Below are 19,317 nucleotides of genomic sequence, written 5' to 3'. Positions count from 1 at the left end.
ATTGGAGGAAAAACTTTGCTGCGGTTCCAACAAAACGCACAAGACGGCAAAACTCGGTCACTATTTTTTCATTTGACGCAATATTCTAACAGAAGACTTCACAAAATGAGGGGTGGAAATATATTTTTTCGCGCAGTTATTTTGGCTATGATGCTGTCTTTCTGCGCCGAGGGAAGGAGGAAAAACCCCTCAGAAGCACAAGCAGCACTGCCAAAGAAATTAAAGGCTGGTGATATCAAGACACCGGTGATTATTGGTACATAATTTGATCAATATCAGTCCGTTTTTCTTGTTATCTTCTTAGCAGCTTGCTTCCTTCGATCCTATAGCCCCATAATGTCTTCATTTTCCTCTTTGCAGCGAATGTCTTGGAACAAAGTAGAGACTTGTTTTAAAGGAAAAATTCAGCGTATAATCACCAAACCAGACAAAAATTATTTGATTCCCCCAATACAGTTGCCAATTTTAAGCAGTGAAATACATGTAAATTTTAAGCTACGAATACTTGGACCTATGGTTCAAGTTTTAGTCAGACATTAACAGTTTCACTTGTTTTAATTTTGTTTCAGTGCCTGGGTCAGGTGGTAGTCAGATTGAAGGAAAGCTAAACAAACCAAGCGTTATCGCTTGGTACTGCGCACAAAAAACTTCCGAATACTTTACTTTGTGGCTCCAAAAGTCATCGCTTCTTCCTTACTCTATAAATTGCTGGACACATAACATGCGGTGAGTCCCCTCACAAACGCTTTGAAGAATAAAGAAGAGTAAGCGGCGATAAGAAATGGCAAAAACAGTTCTTTTTATAGGGTAATAGGAAGAGCAAGCGGCGATAAGAAATGGCAAAAACAGTTCTTTTTATAAGGTAATACGGATAGCAAATATAAGCAGGAAAATACACAAGGAAACTAGTGCTTGACTCTTCATTCTGAGTAGAATGATAAGTCATAAAGATTACCCGCTTAAACAAAAACAAAAGACCGGTTAATTAACCCGTATTAAACAAACTGCGTTCTAAAGCATTTTCAGTTTGCCAACGCTTTGATTTGAACCCCGATTGTCGTGAGCAATTTAATGAAAGCATAGTGTATACTAGAAAGCTTAAATAACCCACTTAGATCTGGAGATTTAATGATTTCTTAAACTCCGTCCTAAGTTGAACTTCCTTTAAATAACCGACCCAAAGTGTTTACTCATTAAGAACCTAAAACACAGGCCTCAGTCCAACAAAGGCTTTTGAAACACTTCTAGAGAGATTTCTATAACTGAAAAGTTTTAGTATCATCAACCCAAGGTCCCGAGACTTACTTCTAAACTTTCTCCTTTACAATACCAGACTAGTTTACGATGAAAGGACCAATACGGTAAAAAATGCGCCTGGTGTCGAAACAAGAGTTCCTGGTTTTGGCACAACTGAAACAATAGAGTACTTGGACACACAGAATCTGATTGCGTATTTCAAGTCAATAGTGGATACTCTGGTCTCGTTGGGGTATGAACGAGGTGTTTCTGTTAGAGGAGCGCCTTATGACTTCAGATATGGGCCTGGTAAGTAAAATCACGTGACTCTCACTCACCCTCTCCAGTTGGAGGCAACTAAGAGTGTTAACCTTTGTACTTTTTGTTGAATGTTTGTTATGATTGATGAAAACTAAAACAAACGTTTGCAAAAGTTTAGAGTCTACCCATGGTTTGTATCTCCTAAAAGCCGCCATAAATACTAGGCCAATATGAACTGAAGCACACACTACCAACTCTTACCAACTCTGCGGTATGGCCAGTACGCATGCGCACAAGTCAACCATATCACCCCGGCAGTGGAGCAAAGTTGCTAGTGTGCGCTTTAATTCATATTGTCTTTAAAGGGACTGGTTCACGATAATGCGCATGCGCGCCGTTTTTCTCTTCAGAATAAATTTGTTGGGTCAACACTAAATTCGAAATCGCCATTACCGGTACAATCTTTGAAAATCCTTCGTTTTATTCGGACATCCGTCGCTTTGGCTGGTCTAGTTATACTTCGTTTGTGGTGATTAACGTGTGGTTGTGTCGTTTGACTGGTTACGTTTTAAGAAGACGCAAAAAATAATGTTTTGATCATAAGGTTCAAAAGAGCATCGTGGCCGTCCGGCAACAGGACGTTCCCAAGAGTCTTTGGAGATAGAGAAGTTTAGCCTATCGATCTGGTATGGTTCAAGGAGTAGTGTGTGGCCTACGAAAAGAATACAGGACACTTGGAAAGTGGTTAAAGGCATGATTTCGTTCAACTTTGATTTGATTTTTGACTCCGACCTGTAGTTATACCGCAACAGGCCGCGCGATCTTCACCGATCTGGTACACTTGAAATGTTCCTTGTATCTTTGCTTTACCATCGTATATGTCTAAGACTTGATGTTTTTGAAATAAATTATTGCCTGAATATTCTGTTTATAATCTAGTTTCTTTATGTGTGCTACTCGATAACATTTGTTTTGCGGAACACTGACCCGATGCAATGCGAATGAATTTGTTCATTTGCTGATAAGCAATTGAAATTTATGCTCAGTTAAGGATAATCTTTATACTCATATGTTGTGTGCTTTTGTCACCGGTCAAGCGCTATTTGTAGGTATTTGCGGGTTTATATAAGGCGAACTGAGAGAACAGTAATAAGATGTTTGTTTACAAATTTTGTTTGCCGATCGGTGACCGCTTTGTTAGCGTGGATACGACCTCGTAAAAATACACGTTGGTAAATGTTTGTTTCAAAGCAGGACAGGGCTGTAAATTTTATTCTTATCGGCTGCAACATATATCTGAGGAGTAGCAAAGAATAAACTTGAATTATGGGGATAAATAAAATCAAACCAAATGCCCGGAAATACTCTCGCGTCGCGAACAATTAATTTGAATTTTGTAAATTTACTTGCGTGCATTTAACTCGCTTCCGATTGGTTGAAAAACAATCAGCTACTGTCAGAACTCACACATGCGCATTATCGTGAACTAGTCCCTTTAAATACTAGGATCAGTTATACGGCAAAAATAAGACTTGATGAAGAAATAAGCGTTGACCGCGATATGTGAATTTCGTAATTTGACAGAAGTCTTATTCCTGGGACATTTTAATTGCTTGTTTTAAACGTGAATCAAATCCACGCGCCAATGCAGAATATTGTCATGGTGACATACCAAGAAAGCATAATGTTCTATTATTCTCTCTTAACAACACTGAACAAAAATGTGCGGACCTCTCCGGAAAACAACTTCCGATTGATTTCAAGCGTTTTATTGTTCTAAAAATAACTTTGGTGAAATTCACATACCTTCATAGACACGAACTCTCCTGTTAATGCAACTCGAAGACGCCTTTTACTTTCCTCGCAAAAATGGCCCGAACTCAACCTCCAGCCTTGAAAGCCTCCATCGGGCAGTTTGTATTTTCCCTGGGCATGTTAGAGAATGACTTGGAGCGGACTTACTTGATGTTGCTGTCCTTTTCGGTATTAAAGGAGGAATGAGTTACGTCTTTCAGAAATGCTTCTCAACGATAATTGTTCAAGGGTGGTTGGTTCAACAAATACGACTTAAAACATTAAGTTTCCCTTAATTCAATTGCTTTTTTTCGTTGTCAATCCTCTTTAGAATCAGCATCAGAATATTTTTCAAAACTGAAGAAACTTGTTGAGGAAACATACGCAGCCAACGGCAACAGGAAGATCACTTTGATGAGTCACAGTCTCGGAGGACCGTACACTTTGGTTTTCTTGAATAAACAAAGTCAAGAGTGGAAGGACAAACACATTCTACAATGGATTTCTTTGAATGGTCAGTAATTCAAAGTAGGGAGGCCGTAAAACGGAATGCTAATATCAAGGAAAATTTAATTACTTCCGGGAATTGTGTGCATCATTTTAGGCTGTATTCTAACTTTTCTTTGTTTATTTTGAACTTTTAATAGGCGCCCTTGGTGGAGTAGCAGAGATGATGCAAGTTTTTACTTCTGGATATACGCTTGGTATTCCTCATCTATTTGTAGATCCACTAGACGTGCGTGGTCAACAAAGAACCACAACTAGTAACGCAATGCTGATGCCCAATCCAGAGCTATGGTCCCCGGATGAAGTTTTAGTGAAGACCTCCAAACGCAGCTACACAGTGAATGACTACGAAGACTTATTTAAAGATATGGGCTATCCGCAAGGTATTAAGCTGAGAAAAATGGTCGAAAATCTACTTAATCCATTGTCAGCGCATGCTCCTAAGGTACAGCTTCATTGTTTGTATGGCACAGGGGTGCATACTGCAGAAAGCTTTGTGTACGAAAAAGGAGAGTTCCCGGATCATCAACCGGAAATAATATATGGTGATGGAGATGGGACGGTGAATCGGCGCAGCCTGGAGGCCTGTAACATATGGAAAGACCAGCAGGATCAAAGCGTTATTCTTAAGGAATTTCATGGAGTGGACCACGTTAAAATTCTGAGTGACAGCAATGTACTTAATGAAATTAAAAAGTTGTTAGTGTAAGCAACCAAAAGATGCAATGTGATTACTGATGACAGCTGAGGATAAATAAATTACAGCATGAAATCACTTGCTGTTTACTATTTTATTGTTAACAAGTAACAAAAACAAAGCCTCAAAAGTCAGCATGTAATGATTAGTCTGTTATTGGCCATGTGAAAAAATTTTCTTGTCTTTGTAGCTGCACACAGTTCAAGACTTTTGTTTGGTTTTTACACGTTTAAGGTATATTTCCCACTATTAATTATATTACAGTTGAGTGATTGACAGATAAAAGCTGACAACGTCAGAGTTAATACCAATATTACTGCATAGAAAATTTGTAGTTACAACAACAACAAAAAAAACAAAGGAAGATACATTGAACCAGGGAGAAGGACTATATAATATTAGTTTTTATCACTGAAGGTCTTCAAATGTCTCTGGTAATGGTTTTCCTTTTGTCTCATGAAGTCTCAAACCTACAACACCAGCAAACAAGGCAACACATGCAAAAACAAACATGGGCAAAAAAATATGATGATCCCCTAACAGGACTATAAAGGGTGCAATAATTCCACCAATCCTGGCAGACAAACTTGATATACCCATACCTGCACTGCGAGCTACAGTTGGGAAGAGTTCTGAAGCATAAACATACAATACAGCAAATGAGGCAGATAGACAAAACCTGCCACCAAATGCTGCTGTGGAAATGGCAGCTACATTCTGTCCACCTTGAGATTGAAAAATCATACACAAGAAACAAAACATGCTCCCAACAATAAAAAGACAAATTAAACTTTGTCTACGCCCAAGCCATGAAAGGAGAAACTGTGTTGCAGCACATAAGGGTAGATCAATCAGGCTGCCAAGTGCAAAGTTAACATACAGGCTTCCTTCAAGGTTTTTGACATTTAAGACAAGTCCATAATACACCATACTATTTATACACCATGTTATCATCATAATTATTGTTATAATAAATACTGACTTGTGAGTAAATAAGTCCATTGTTCCATACTGGGATGATTCAACACCATGCTTTGTCTCTGTTTTCAAAATTATCTTGTCACTATTGTGGTAGCCATTTTCTGCTTCAATTTTTCTCATGATGGTTTCTGCTTCTCTTGTTCGGCCTTGTGAAGCCAGCCACCTTGGAGATTCTGGGATTTTGTTAACAAACGGTATTAAAATGAAATAAGGAAGAACTGAAATGACTGTCAGTGTCCTCCAATCACGAATGAGATATGCTTCAAGAGCCAGGATCACATAACCAATGTTGTAAAATGCATGTAGCCACGTACCAGCTGTTGCTAAAATAAATTAAAAAAACAGTGTAAAAATGTTACAGTGGAACCCCGCCTACGGCCACCTCAGTCGTAAGGTCACCTTGTTATTATACCAGTTTTTTTCAGCCAGGCAAAACAGCCATACATTTACTTATGAAAAACTCCCTTGATACGGCCAACGGCCACATTTGAAAATCACAAACAGCAGAATCTCTTATAATTTCACCCCGTTAATATGGCTACTCGTTTGAAACTTAGAAAATTAAAATGCCTGTGACATATCAATCTGAGCTCATTCCTGTACTGTTTTTAGACTACAGTACACGTAAAATTCGCTTGCGGCAATTTATAGCCGAATTTTAAAAGACTTTCAAGTACCGAAGGAAAATTTTAAGTGGCTTTTCGATTACTTGATGATGTATGGTGTATTTGTCATTACAGCTTGCAAGTCATGAAATTTGAGCGTGCCCGGTAATACGGCCACCCCGTTAATACGGCCAAATTTTTTTGGCCATTTGTGACCATATTAACAGGCATCCACTGTAGTGAGTGAATGTGGGAGTGAGTGACACATTTACACATCAAAGTGCCCACAAAAACTTATTCCTAAGCCGAGGGCAGGGGGTACTCCCTTAAATGGCCTATATGGGGATGTGCCACTAGACAGGGCATGGTTTTTTACCTTAGTCTCTGTCCTAAACAAGGTACATAATTTTATATGAGTCTGTCCTAAACAGGGTATATAATTTTGTGTCAGTCTGTCAACAGGGTATTACCGGCAAGATTGATTCAATTTGCTAGATGAATTTTGTTTGTACTGCAAGTATACAAAAGCAATGACTATAATGTGAATTTGCTCTGGAGTGCATTTTGTCCTTTGTCCTAAATTAAACAGGGTAATAATATCGAGGGTGTTGTCCTAAACAGGGTATGTATTTAAGGAATTTTTTTGTCCTAAATGGCATCAGGGTTTCAAACCCTTAACAGCTCACCTATACCCAAGTATTGGTCGAGTACCCCCTCCCCTCCAGGTTCCTAAGGCCTGGTTCAAACATAAAGTTCCAATACAGCGTGTAAAGAAAGTCATGTCCGATAGCCCAGGGCTAGCGGATTTTGCAATCGGGCTAGTGAATCCTGTTCTTAACAGGTGAAGTTTTGGGGGAAATTCAAATTACAGAAGAACTGTAATCAATGCTGTTCAACAACTTGCCTGAATGGCAAGCCATAAAACTGACTTTCTTTGCACCCTGTAATAATTTATTTTCAGATCTCACCAGGTTGTAATGTTATACAATCAGCTCACCTCGATAAGCTGGTCCAATTGATTCTGTTGAAATCACGTATGTTGTTAGACCCCCTCCACCATTTAACAAACCCATAGCAAATCTCAAGACCAGGAATTCCTCGTAATATGATACTACACTAGACATAAGAGCTAAAATAGAACCTGCAAAGTACACAAAAAGCCAAGGTCTTCGACGTCCATATTTATCAGACAAAATACCAAAGATGAGACCACCAAACATATGTCCAGCCACAAAGATTGATTGAGTCAGCTCAGTTTTGTAACGACTGTCACAAACTAAGTTCCATTCGCCCGCGATGGAAGTAAATTTTGATGTGTATTCCGCTCCAGGACAAAGAGAACCGTGTTTATCACAACAACCAGGATGGCTTGAGTTACAGTGTGACAATGGGCCACTCGGTGAAGGACATTTCCATTCGGGGACGGCTCCAACAAAAACGATAATCAACATTGTAGCAGAAAAAGGAATAGAGATCAGATTAACCAGGAGATAGATTTTCTTTTGATGGCGGCCAAATTCTCCGATGTGTTGTAACGCAGAGTCAAAATCCAAGATCTTGGTCATGATAATGAGTTCTCTAGGATAACTGTTCAGTTCAGCAGTATCAAATTTTATCTGCTATTATGGTCAGTTCTGCCCCTGTTCAGCAATGTTTTGTCTCAATAATTACCTCTTTATGTTCTTGATACTCAATACTCTCTCACAGTACTCATGGTGGTGCCTCTATCATGATGTTTTCGGAAGAGATCTAAGCACTGTGAGTCCAACAAGATCGAAGTGTCACGTTTTAGGCTAAGTCCGAAGCGCGCAAGGTGAACCGGGTAGGCCGACTTGTTGGTTACGTGACACGGTGGTACTCTAAACGGTAACTCTAACTATGCTCTGAAATGATTGTTCATTTTCATGCAAATAAAACTCATTTTCACAAGAAAGGCTGTGCACTTGACCTCATTTTGAAAGTGAGGGTTTTTGAAACTCGGATTGGCCTATTTGAAAATATTTAGACGTGCGGAGAAAAATCGTGGCAACCAAACAAAACATTCAACCACCAATATGAATTTTCTGAATTTTAATTGTATCAAGAGGTAACTGCTACATTTCGGAAATAAGAAAAACAATGGACTTTGATACCGCTTTAGAACACGTCGGCGAGTTTGGCCGCCATCAAACACGGATTTACTTTATTGTGAGCCTCATTTCTGTTCCTCTCGCCTCTCAAATGCTGATTGTAGTTTTCATTGGAGCGGTCCCTGAATGGAAATGTCCCTCGCCAAATGGCGATATTTTACACTGCAACTCAAGTCATCCAAGCTGCTGTGATAAAGATGGTTCTATTTGTCCAGGAGCAGAATTTACCACTGGAATGTCTGAGATCTCTTCCCTTGCTACCGAATGGGACCTAGCTTGCGGGAATCGCTATAAGACCGAACTTACTCAGTCGATCTATGTGTTTGGGTATATGTTTGGTGTTCTTATATTTGGCATTTTGTCTGACAAATATGGCCGCCGGAGACCTTGGCTTTTTGCCTATATAGTTGGTGGGATATTAACTGTAATGTCTGGTTTTGTACAAACATATGAAGAGTTCATCACTCTGAGGTTTGCCATGGGCTTGTTGAGCGGTGGTGGGGGCCTTATAAGCTATGTTCTATCATCAGAATCCATTGGACCTTCATATCGAGGTAAATGTAGCCACATCACCTTTCCGGGGACACTCTATAAATAAAAATACTAAGTTGCTAGCTGGAAATTTTGAACCATAGCACGAAAGGGTTCAAGGATTCCTAAAAAACGTACTTGGACAGGGTATCAATGTATTTAGTGCACACTTATTAATTAAATCTCCCGGCTTGAAGATGGGTCAACCATTTGTATGTGGTCATCTCAGATGCACGAAGGTCCTGAGAAAGACCTGAGTAATAGTCGGATCCTAGGAATCGAACTTGAGACCTCACGCTCTGCAGGCCAGTGCTCTACCAACTGAGCTAATACTGCCGCAGTGTGACCAAGCCTTTGCCCATTGTGGGTCTGGCTTCAATCCCCTTCCCAGGTAGGTAGGTTATGATTAGGCTGTGAAAGATTTTATAATTTTAATAATATCCAGAGAGCAACAAAGTAAAACCAATTTCACATTTAGCCAATTTGCTCAGTACTTGATCTTTAATAAAACTCTTGGAGAGTCAAGTCTTTATTCTTCTGCATATTAGGTGGCTTATCCAAAAAAACTTCACTCTCCCTCTTGAAACAAATCTAATTAGCCTTTTCTTTTTCCTTAATAGGATCAGCAGGTACGTGGCAACAAGGTTTCTACGCCTTTGGTTATGTTGTCTTGACTTTGGAAGCCTACTTCATCCGTGATTGGCGGACTCTAACTTTCTTTTCTATTCTTCCCTCTTTCGTTGTTTTATTCATTTTCAAAACTATCCCAGAATCCCCGAGGTGGTTAGCATCCCATGGAAAAATAAAAGAAGCTGAACATATTTTGAGGAAGATAGGAAAAGAGAATGGTTCTCGTAATAATGAAGTAATATTTTTGAAAGTAGACAGTAGAACAGAATGGAAAACTTCTCAGTATGGAGCACTTGACTTATTTACTCACCGGTCTGTGTGTCCCGTCACTGGTATCATGATGTTATCATGGTGTGTAAACAGTATGGTGTATTATGGACTTGCTTTGAATGTTAAAAACCTTGGAGGAAGTCTTTACATCAATTTTGTACTTGCTAGTTTAATTGAATTGCCTTCTTTTGCTGTAACACAGTTTTTTCTCTCATGGCTTGGACGTAGGAAGACTTTGTTTTGTTTCCTTCTTGGAGCTAGTCTTTCTTGTTTCCTGTGCATGTTTCTTCAATCTCACAGTGGAGAGAATACTGCTGCAATTTCTATGACAGCTTTAGCAGGCAGGTTCTGTATTTCTGCATCATTTGCTGTGCTGTATGTTTACTCTGCAGAGCTGTTTCCAACAGTTGTTCGCAATGCAGGTATGGGTATATCAAGTCTATCAGCTCGAGTTGGAGGAATGGTTGCACCTTTCATTGTTCTCCTTGGAGATCAGAACATTTCGCTCCCTATGCTTGTTTTTGCCTTAACTGCACTATTGGCTGCAATGGCAGGATTGAAACTCCATGAGACACAAGGAAGACCATTGCCAGAAACATTTGAGGATTTGGATGGAAATCACCCAAGAAAAGTACATGTTAAATCTAATGGTGATCCATAAAGAGAAAGCGATTCAGTGCTGTGACAGAGAAGGGGTGGGGGGTGGAGGGTGATACATGAGACACCTCAAGCACTTTATTGCCTCCCCGCTTACCAGGATGAAAAATATATCCAAGGATGTAGCCAGCTTTTTGACTAACTGTGGGCCTGGCTGACTTTCAGTTCCACATATCCTGACAAAATTGCATGCATGACTAGGACGCACTGACCTCACCAACACTTTGAGCTCTTAAGCTTTTTAGCTCACCCCAACAACCCATAATTTATTACAAGCAATAGAGTGATCAAACCAAAAAATTGTAGGCCTGGGCCTACAGGTCTATGGGCTCGCTACAACCCTGACATCCGTTGACTGTCGGTTGTATTTGCTAGAATGAACAATTTAAATTTAGATATGGGCTAACTTGTAAAGTCACCTGTTGATTTAGCCTCTGGGTCTTGACGTTTGACTGCATAATATTGTATTTGTTCTTAATTGATGTCTTTGCTAGTTACAATGATTTATGTAACTGCATGTGTAACAATTGAAAATAAATGTTCCGTGTATCAGGCCTGGTAGTTTCTAAGCTCTCGCGTGACTTCTCGCGCGGACTCCCCCAAATGAACAGCTTGCTCGCAGACTACAGTTTCTCATTTGTAATAATTTACAAACGCCTGCAAACACCGTTTTCTATTGAAAATATCGAACTACGACTTGACATTGACTTCTTTTTAATCAGTTTTAAAACTTGGCATTAAATACTACAGACAGATACCTTTGAATAACAGTGAATCGTTTGCTCACAATGCACATCGTCACTGCGTATGATGACTACCACCCTACAGGTTGTCGAAACTGAAACAGTCCTATTCAGCTCAGTTACACACAACGTACCTATGACTGGAACTTTCTTACTCAGTTGTTGGTTTTTCATTGATTGTTGCAGGTGAATTTCATTTCAGTGCCAAGAATAACCCTCACTTAGAAAAAATGAATCGGTGTCGAGTTTTCTCTGAGGCGAACGAAATACTAGTAAACTTATTATTAAAAAAACATGGCTCGTACAATCTTAAAAAGGTCTTGAATTTTAGTAGTCGTCTTGAAATGTCCTCGAATTCATTTAAGGTCCTTGAAAAGTACTGGCCTATTCAATGGATAGCGTAATTGGTTCGCCTAATACTTATCCGCTGGATAATGATTTATCCGGTGGATAGCGCTATCCAAAGTTTAAACAACTAGGGCCTGGATTTCTTTATAAGGTCATAAAAAGTCTTTGAAATTCACTACGTTTTCTAGACCAAAAACCATTTTCTGTAAGATGTTATTATTTTTCCGAGGAAAATTTGGCTCATCCCCGGTGTAAGAACCTATAAAACTGACGGATAACGTAAAAAAAACGTCATTCTATTATTCCACCCTCCAAAACAACATTATTCCATAATTCCAACTCCAAAAAATTACCGTTATTCCATTATTTCACCAAAAACATTTCCTTCATTCTTTCCAGTGCCCTGACACGTTAATGTCGTACCGCGATCTCTTGTCGGCGAAGCCATGGATTACTGACACGTGGCTGTTCTCTAAGGTCAGCCATATCACAGGTGCTCACTCACAGATATGCAAATGATGGCTGAAGAAGGGTTTCAATGCGTTCATCTTTCTGCGGAAATAACCATAAAATGTCTCTGTAACTTATTGTTTCAGCATCATACATGAGTGACCGCTTTGTAATTTAATCTTCCTTTTTGAGGGATTTTTATACACATAAATCTTATAAATTAGCATAAACGATACTATTTCAGTGGGCGCAAACGCAACTCATGTTAACCGGACGGTAAACTACTTCGCCGTTTGTCTGTTTGTTGTCATTCACGAGTATTGAGCGCTCGTTGTGCTTTGAAACGAAACGGTAAATCTTGCAGGCGGTACAGACATCTGAGGTCTTAAAATAGCTGTTCATCTACGTATGCCTGAGCGCTAAACCGAACAACTGGCGAAGATCTACAACCAACCACTCATCGCTGTCGAAAAGAATGGACTTTGACTGTGCGCTTGAACAGGTCGGAGAATTTGGCCGTCATCAAAAAAGGATTTTCCTGATTGTCAGCCTTATTTCTCTTCCTCTCGCCTCTCAAATGTTGATTGTAGTATTTGTTGGAGCGGTTCCTGAATGGAAATGCACTTCACCAAGTGGCGACACTTTACACTGCAAGTCAAGCGCCGACCCACGCTGCTGTGATAAAGATGGTTCTATTTGTCGTGGAGGAGAATTTTCGACACGAATCACATCTATTGCGACTGAATGGAACCTAGTTTGCGGGAATCGCTATAAAATTGAGTTAAGTCAGTCAATCTTTGTGGCTGGGTACATGTTTGGAGTTCTAATCTTTGGTATTTTATCTGATAAATACGGTCGCCGAAGACCATGGCTTTTCGCTTACACTGTTGGTGGTATATTAGGTCTAATGACTGGTTTTGTCAGAACATACAAAGAGTACATTACCTTACGTTTTATTTTCGGAGCACTGAAAGGTGGAGGAGGTCTTATAACCTACGTGCTGTCGACAGAATCTATTGGACCTTCATATCGAGGTAGGATAGAACTGACATAATTAATCATACTTAGCAGATATCTATTCACAGTTAGAAGATTTGGATTTAGTTCTTATTAACCGAGCGGGAGGATACCGGAGGTCTGTATGGGAGAATCTTGACCGAGGTCGCCAGTACAGACCGAACGCAGTGAAGTCTGTACCAGCGAACGAGGTCAAGATTCTCCCATACAGACCGACCTAGCTCGGTTAATAAGATGTTTATTATATGGCCAAACATGAAAGCAAAGGAACAAAAACATCAATTTCGACTTCATCTTTGCTCGTAGCTTCCTCGGCAGGACTCAAATTTGCCAACGTTTGGTCGTTTTCATTACCTTCTTCCTCGTGAAGGTCCACTGATTCTTCCATTTAGTATTATTAACAGGAACAGGCCAATTTTTTCATATTCTTTGTTTGTAACTTTTTGAGGACAACTGTTACAACAAGATCGGTCTAGATGCCGGTCTAGACGGGAAAATTGAATTTGTTTGTTTCCAGTCCTTTTGAGACATGGCCATATTCAGAGTACATTGTACTCACTATCTGTCTTCTCATTGGCTTAGAGCCGTTAGTTAATTTTTTTTAAACCAGAGCAAACTACAGATACTACGGATTAGTGTATGTTGTCCGCACAAAGTACGATTTCCAAGAGCAATGTCAAACTGCTTTCCGTGTGATGGTGTGATTGTCGTTATTTTCTTCAAAACAATAAAGCAATTAGTAGATTATGTTTTAGTGATAATATCCTGAATTATCAAGGTAAATGTTATCAGCCTAGACTGCCCAGGCTTACCTCGACCTTGATTTTTCCGGATATCACAAAAATCTCATCCAATAATTGTTAATTAACTCTAACGAAATAAGCTGGGACGCTGACTCTTCCGCAGCCGTCTTCGCGTAACGCGTAACGCGCACGGCTAGTCAGTCAGTCGGTCGGTCCGCCCGTCCGTCCGTCCGACTGTCATATAATGTAATACTTTCCAAACCTCATGAGAGACGACTGGGGACGTGTCAGTTCTGAGAGTACTATTGAGCACTATATTTTTGAACTGCAAATGGGTAAGGGAGAGTATGTCGTAATTTGTAGCACCAGTTCACGTCATTTCTTCGACATGGAGTGACCATGGATGTTGGGTCACATCCTTAGTATTGTGTTACTGCTGATATCCAGGCATCATGATAACCTATTCAAAGAATTTACGCTTTGTTGTCTTCTTCTCTTTTGTCAGGAACTGCAGGTATTTGGCAGCAGGCGTTTTATCCATTTTGCTATGTCGTTCTGGCTTTAGAAGCTTACATCATCCGCGACTGGAGGACTTTAACTGTCATTTCCATTCTTCCCACGTTAATGGTTTTATTCATTTCTAGAAGTATTCCAGAATCTCCAAGATGGTTATTGTCTCAAGGGCGAGTGAAAGAAGCAGAAACTATAGTAAGAAAGATTAAGGAAGAAAATGGTTACGGCAATGGCGAATTGATATTCCTGAAAATGGAATCCAAACGGGTTATAGCACAAGGAAATAATTGCAAGTATGGGACAATCGACTTATTCACACACAAGTCTGTGCGCGTCATCACAATAATCATGATGTTGTCATGGTGCGTGAACAGTATGGTATATTATGGACTTGCCTTAAACGTTAAAAACCTGGAAGGGAACCTATATCTTAATTTCGCGCTCAGTAGCTTGATAGAGTTACCTTCGTTTGCTTCGACACAGTTTCTATTGTCACGTTTGGGGCGCAGACTAAGTTTGTTTGTTCTTCTCTTGGCTGCATGTTTCTCTTGTTTCCTGTGTGCGTTTCTGCAATTTTATGGCGGACAAAATGTAACTGCAATTTCGATTACAGCACTTGGAGGCAGATTTTGTATTTCGGCATCTTATGCCGTGTTGTATGTTTACTCTGCAGAGCTTTTTCCAACAGTTGCTCGCAATGCAGGTATGGCGATATCCAGTTTTTCTGCCAGGGTTGGAGGAATGGTTGCTCCCTTTATTGTTCTGATGGGCGATCACCACATCTCTCTGCCAATGTTTGTTTTTGCCTGCACGGTGTTGTTTGCCGGGATAGCAGGATTAAAATTGCACGAGACACAAGGAAAACGGATGCCGCAAACATTTAGCGATCTCGAGGAGATTCATTCAAGGAAAGCAAGTACTAATGGTACTTAACTAAAATGCTTAATACCGAGTGTTTTCTTTAAAAAGGGAAATTCTGCTGGAGGGATTACTCAGTAAGGGTGGTGGTAGAGTTTTGGAATCAATACTGAGGGACGGATACGCTGACTTTACCAGTTTTTCTGCTCGAAACCTACTTCATTGAGCTACGCAATACTCGTTTCATTTAGTTATCACTTAAGCTCAGAAAGTAGTAATGCATGGGTGTGTTTAGGATTTAGAGGGGGCTTAGGGGGCCACTCCCACCCCTCCCCTTTTTTTTCTGAGATTTTGCTTAATTTCTAAAGAATTTCTTTTCACAGTCTGTTTCTCCCGTTGTGAAGTTTTCACTTAACATTGTTAGCAGTTTTTTGTTCTTTAGTTTCCTGGTTAGGGCACCTAGATTAGCTCATTGACTATCTGCGGAGCAAGGACATTATGTCAACCAACCTTTGAAAGGCCAATTAGGTCTTATCTTGTAATGTCTGGTCTTATTTGTTTGACTCAAGATTGTATTATGTCAAGAAGCTAAGTGTGCAGTCCTAAATGCTTTATAACAAGACTTGATCTACCGGGAAGTTAAGACGGTTTTTAATTTGGTGCACCAAAAATGTGAAACAGTAATTATGTAATGTCATTGGAAAACTCAGTTTGTCTGCAGGCGATAAACACGAAGTTAATAAAAGTCTTTGAAGGAAACACGGTTATTCTCGTTATTTGTATGTATTACTGACAATAAACAAACAGACAAAAGCAGAGAAAATACTTGTTATAGAGGGCTAAACTTCTCCATAAACTGTGGCTAGTTTGTTCTAAAACTTAATATAATAATTTAATTTAATAAAACTCGTTAATACCTTCTTGCTGGTGATTCATGACATTCTATTGTGAAGAAGCAAGAACGTTTCGATGTTTTGAGGCTGGCTTGTGTTCTTTCTTTTCCTCTCGTCGGTTGATGTTCTTTTAAAAAGTTTTCAATAACTTGTCTGAATCGACACGTTTGTAAAGAATACACAAGAGGGTTACACACGCTGGTGAAATAAGTGAAGAAAAATGAAAAGCATTCCATCAAAGGAGATAAGCAGTACACCATAAACTATAGCGGGTATGAAACAAACGAAATAAGCCACAACAATAATGACGATGTTCCTGGCAGTTTGAACTTCTTCCATCCTCAGCAGGTGAGGCATCTTTTTTTCTTGTGCGGAAGTTTCATCCTCTTTTGTGATAGCCTCAATACATCTGCGACTTGCTCTAACTGTGTGCCGAAGTAGAAGGGCCAGAAATGGTATGGCTATTCCTCGAAATGGTACCCAAAACATACCCATAGCGACTTTCCAGCCTTCAGTTTTGTAGAGGATGTGGCGGTACTCCATAAGTGATAAGCCTTTGTATGCCACTGACAGAATTGCAAGTGCCATTTCAAATTGCACAAAGACATCAACACAATGTTATGCAATTAAAACGAGACATTTCTGCCGCCACCATCAAAATCCACCGAATTGAGAGAACCTTGAGTCGGGGGATGCAGATAGACTTCACGAAAACTGATGTAGTAACTCTAACACTGGTGGTTATTGCCAATTTATTTTGCTTCCAAATTTTTTTTTATTCCTGATCTTTGTAAATAACCGTTCATTACAAGACTAAACAAAGTAAGCAAAAGGAAAAAAATGAAATTCAGAATGAGAATCACTAAATATATTGAAATCAAACCTGGATGTAGTGGGTTTAAGTTTTAACAGTTTTATCAAAATCATGTTCTAATCTCTCTAAATCTTCCATTGTTTCAGGCATTGGATGTCCTTTTGTTTCTGGCAACTTTAGACCTACTAGTGCTGCCGCTAATGACATACAAGCAAATATAAACATGGGTAATGATCTACTTTGCTCTCCCATTAAAACAACAAATGGGCATAAAATTCCACCAACACGCGATGCAACAGTCGCCACACCCATTCCAACATTACGGATCACAGTTGGGAAAAGTTCTGCAGCATAAACATAAACTACTGCAAAGGATGCAGAGATACAAAATTTCCCAAACATAGCAGAGACAGAAAGCCATGCCAAATTAGTTGCTTCTTGTTGCTGTAGTTTCATACATACATAGCACGATGTGGCAGCACCAATCATAAAGTAGAACAATGATTTTCGACGACCTGACCAGTTAAGAAGAAATACTGTTAAGATATATGACGGGATTTCTACTAGACCAGCCAGAATAAAATTGACATACATGTTGCCCCCAAGATTTTTAACATTTAGTGATAGGCCATAATAAACATGGCTGTTTACAAACCAACTAATCATCATGATCACTGTTAATGAACAAGTTCTTCTGTTTGTAAACAAGTCCAAAATTCCATAGCTTTGCACAGGAATGCCAGCTTTAGAGGTCAGCTTTGATCGTCTCAGTGACACAGGTTTGCTTATACCACCATTTTCTTTGGCCATTTTCAGCAAGATAGCTTCTGCTTCATCATACTTTCCTTGAGATGCTAACCATCTTGGAGATTCTGGAACATGGTTTATGATTAAAAGAGCAAAAATGGTAGGAAGGGATGTAGCTATGGTCAAATTTCGCCAGTCTTGTATAAGGTATGCCAAGAATCCAAGAAGAGCCATGGAAAGTGCAAAAAATACTTGCATCATGGTTCCAGCAAAACCTGAAGATAGAGAAAATAGAGAATTTACATCAGTGGTGTTCTTAACCTGCCCAACAACCAAGTGAATTTTTTTTTTGGGGGCGGGGGGGGGGGGGGGGATTCAAAATACAAAAGTACTGTAATCAATCCCGCTCATTTTTTGGCTAGCTTTGGGCAAGCTGCAAAACTGGCCTTCTTTGCACCTGGCTGTATTGCTATTAGCGATTTTGGGGGGTGGTTCAAGTAACACCAGATGGATTTCCTTGCTGCCAAAGTATCGATCAGCACATAGTGTGGATATATTGTTAACCTCTGGTTATTAGCCCCCTGTTTCCCCAACCCCCTCCCCTGGCTTGTATTGAAACAAATTCAACCTTCTACACTTAAACAAAGCCATCAGATTCAAATACCTTGTTTTGAAACACTTTTCTTAGTCCGGTTATAAGAATTCTAATTTATAAGCCCTACTAACGCCATGAAGTTGTACGAGCCCCTATTATTGACTTAGTAACCACGCCAGAATGATTTACCTCTGTAAGATGGGCCAATTGATTCAGTTGCCAAAACATATATAATCAGTCCTGCTCCTCCAGCAAATATACCAACAAGAAATCTTAGCGCCACGAAAACGTAATATGACGGAGAAAATCCAGAGAGAACGGCAAAGCCGCCAGCTAGAAAATAACCAACAAGCCAAAGCTTTCGGCGGCCATGTTTATCGGCTAATCCGCCGATCAAAGGTGCTCCAATAAGTGTACCTGCCATAAATATGGACTGAGCAAGTTCATTTTTGTACGTTTGCCCACAAAGGAGACTCCACTCTGTCGCAATCGATGTGAAATTTGTAATAAAAGAAGCTCCTTGGCAGGCACTACCATCAAGATCACAACAACTTTCAAGCGACTTGCAGTGTTTTAAGTTTGCGTTGAGATCTTCTGGGCAAATCCATTTTGGTGTCGCTGCGGTGAATACAAGAACAAGCATCTGAAAGCTACATGGGAAAGCTGATATCGCTATTAAGAAAAACAGTTTTCTTTGGTAACGACCAAATTCTCCAACCTGCTGTAAAGCACCGTCGAAGTCCATGTTGAAATTTTGTGACGAGTAGACGGAGGCTGGGTCGAGTAGGAGAAGTGTGACGTTCTGTGACGTCACGCTGTCCTCATCGTACCCGTGGGAGGTCTGGGTACTAATTCCGTGTTCATATACAAAAATATCAAAAATCCAACTAAAATAACATGTCAATTTTTTGCGTTTCTTCCAGCGATATTTCCAGGATCACGATTTGTTGAGATCCAGAAATGTTGCTACCATGTTAACGTGACCTCTCCACTCCATTACCTTTGTCATCAGTATTCTCTCTGTCGGGGAGTAGAATTGAAGTGGAGCAGAGGCGGGGAGTAGCGGGGGGACTTTTTGAGACCGCTAAACATGGGGGATAATAAAAATCTTCATCAAGATAACTTGACATCGTTTTTATATGTGAAAGTGTGTGGTCTAATCTAAAAAAGGCTTTCTGCGAAACACGTTGAACTTTGCTATCAAAGGCTCTTCTTTCATATTCGTTGGAGAAAATATTCGCGAACTTTCGCTTTATCTCTTTGGTAATGTTTTTCTTTGCCGAGATTTGTTCGTGTGG

General features: G+C 39.8%; 5 protein-coding genes across 6 annotated transcripts; 3 read left to right on the top strand and 2 right to left on the bottom strand.

The window, feature by feature from the left end:
• Nucleotides 1-1,440: 1,440 nt before the first annotated feature.
• Nucleotides 1,441-4,554, top strand: LOC140925202 (lysosomal phospholipase A and acyltransferase-like). The gene is made up of 3 exons (XM_073375173.1): nucleotides 1,441-1,545; nucleotides 3,623-3,805; nucleotides 3,939-4,554. Exons 2-3 carry the CDS (start codon nucleotides 3,706-3,708, stop codon nucleotides 4,505-4,507), a joined length of 669 nt encoding a protein of 222 aa, XP_073231274.1. The 5' UTR covers nucleotides 1,441-1,545; nucleotides 3,623-3,705; the 3' UTR covers nucleotides 4,508-4,554.
• Nucleotides 4,555-4,570: 16 nt separating this feature from the next.
• Nucleotides 4,571-7,880, bottom strand: LOC140925200 (solute carrier family 22 member 15-like). Its single transcript, XM_073375171.1, has 2 exons — nucleotides 7,079-7,880; nucleotides 4,571-5,799 (listed from the first exon to the last, which is right to left on the bottom strand). Exons 1-2 carry the CDS (start codon nucleotides 7,644-7,646, stop codon nucleotides 4,904-4,906), a joined length of 1,464 nt encoding a protein of 487 aa, XP_073231272.1. The 5' UTR covers nucleotides 7,647-7,880; the 3' UTR covers nucleotides 4,571-4,903.
• Nucleotides 7,881-8,020: 140 nt separating this feature from the next.
• On the top strand, nucleotides 8,021-11,022 carry LOC140925198 (solute carrier family 22 member 15-like). The gene is made up of 2 exons (XM_073375168.1): nucleotides 8,021-8,764; nucleotides 9,362-11,022. Exons 1-2 carry the CDS (start codon nucleotides 8,200-8,202, stop codon nucleotides 10,300-10,302), a joined length of 1,506 nt encoding a protein of 501 aa, XP_073231269.1. The 5' UTR covers nucleotides 8,021-8,199; the 3' UTR covers nucleotides 10,303-11,022.
• Nucleotides 11,023-11,867: 845 nt separating this feature from the next.
• On the top strand, nucleotides 11,868-15,978 carry LOC140925199 (solute carrier family 22 member 15-like). Of its 2 annotated transcripts, XM_073375170.1 has the most exons (3): nucleotides 11,868-12,873; nucleotides 14,105-14,405; nucleotides 14,786-15,978. In XM_073375170.1, the coding sequence occupies exons 1-3, from the start codon at nucleotides 12,315-12,317 to the stop codon at nucleotides 14,994-14,996; spliced, it is 1,071 nt and encodes a 356-aa protein (XP_073231271.1). In that variant the 5' UTR covers nucleotides 11,868-12,314; the 3' UTR covers nucleotides 14,997-15,978. The 2 variants fall into 2 exon arrangements, with proteins under 2 accessions (XP_073231271.1, XP_073231270.1); XM_073375169.1 differs by having other exon boundaries at nucleotides 11,873-12,873; nucleotides 14,105-15,970.
• A 570-nt stretch (nucleotides 15,979-16,548) lies between these two features.
• Nucleotides 16,549-18,769, bottom strand: LOC140924429 (solute carrier family 22 member 15-like). Its single transcript, XM_073374461.1, has 2 exons — nucleotides 18,209-18,769; nucleotides 16,549-17,699 (listed from the first exon to the last, which is right to left on the bottom strand). The coding sequence occupies exons 1-2, from the start codon at nucleotides 18,762-18,764 to the stop codon at nucleotides 16,762-16,764; spliced, it is 1,494 nt and encodes a 497-aa protein (XP_073230562.1). The 5' UTR covers nucleotides 18,765-18,769; the 3' UTR covers nucleotides 16,549-16,761.
• Nucleotides 18,770-19,317: the final 548 nt, after the last annotated feature.

This window comes from Porites lutea, chromosome 14 (genome assembly GCF_958299795.1).
Source record: "Porites lutea chromosome 14, jaPorLute2.1, whole genome shotgun sequence".
Classification (NCBI taxonomy): Eukaryota; Metazoa; Cnidaria; class Anthozoa; order Scleractinia; family Poritidae; genus Porites; species Porites lutea.
The sequence above is the reverse complement of the archived record's forward strand: the minus strand, read 5'-3'. Positions and strand labels throughout refer to the sequence as shown.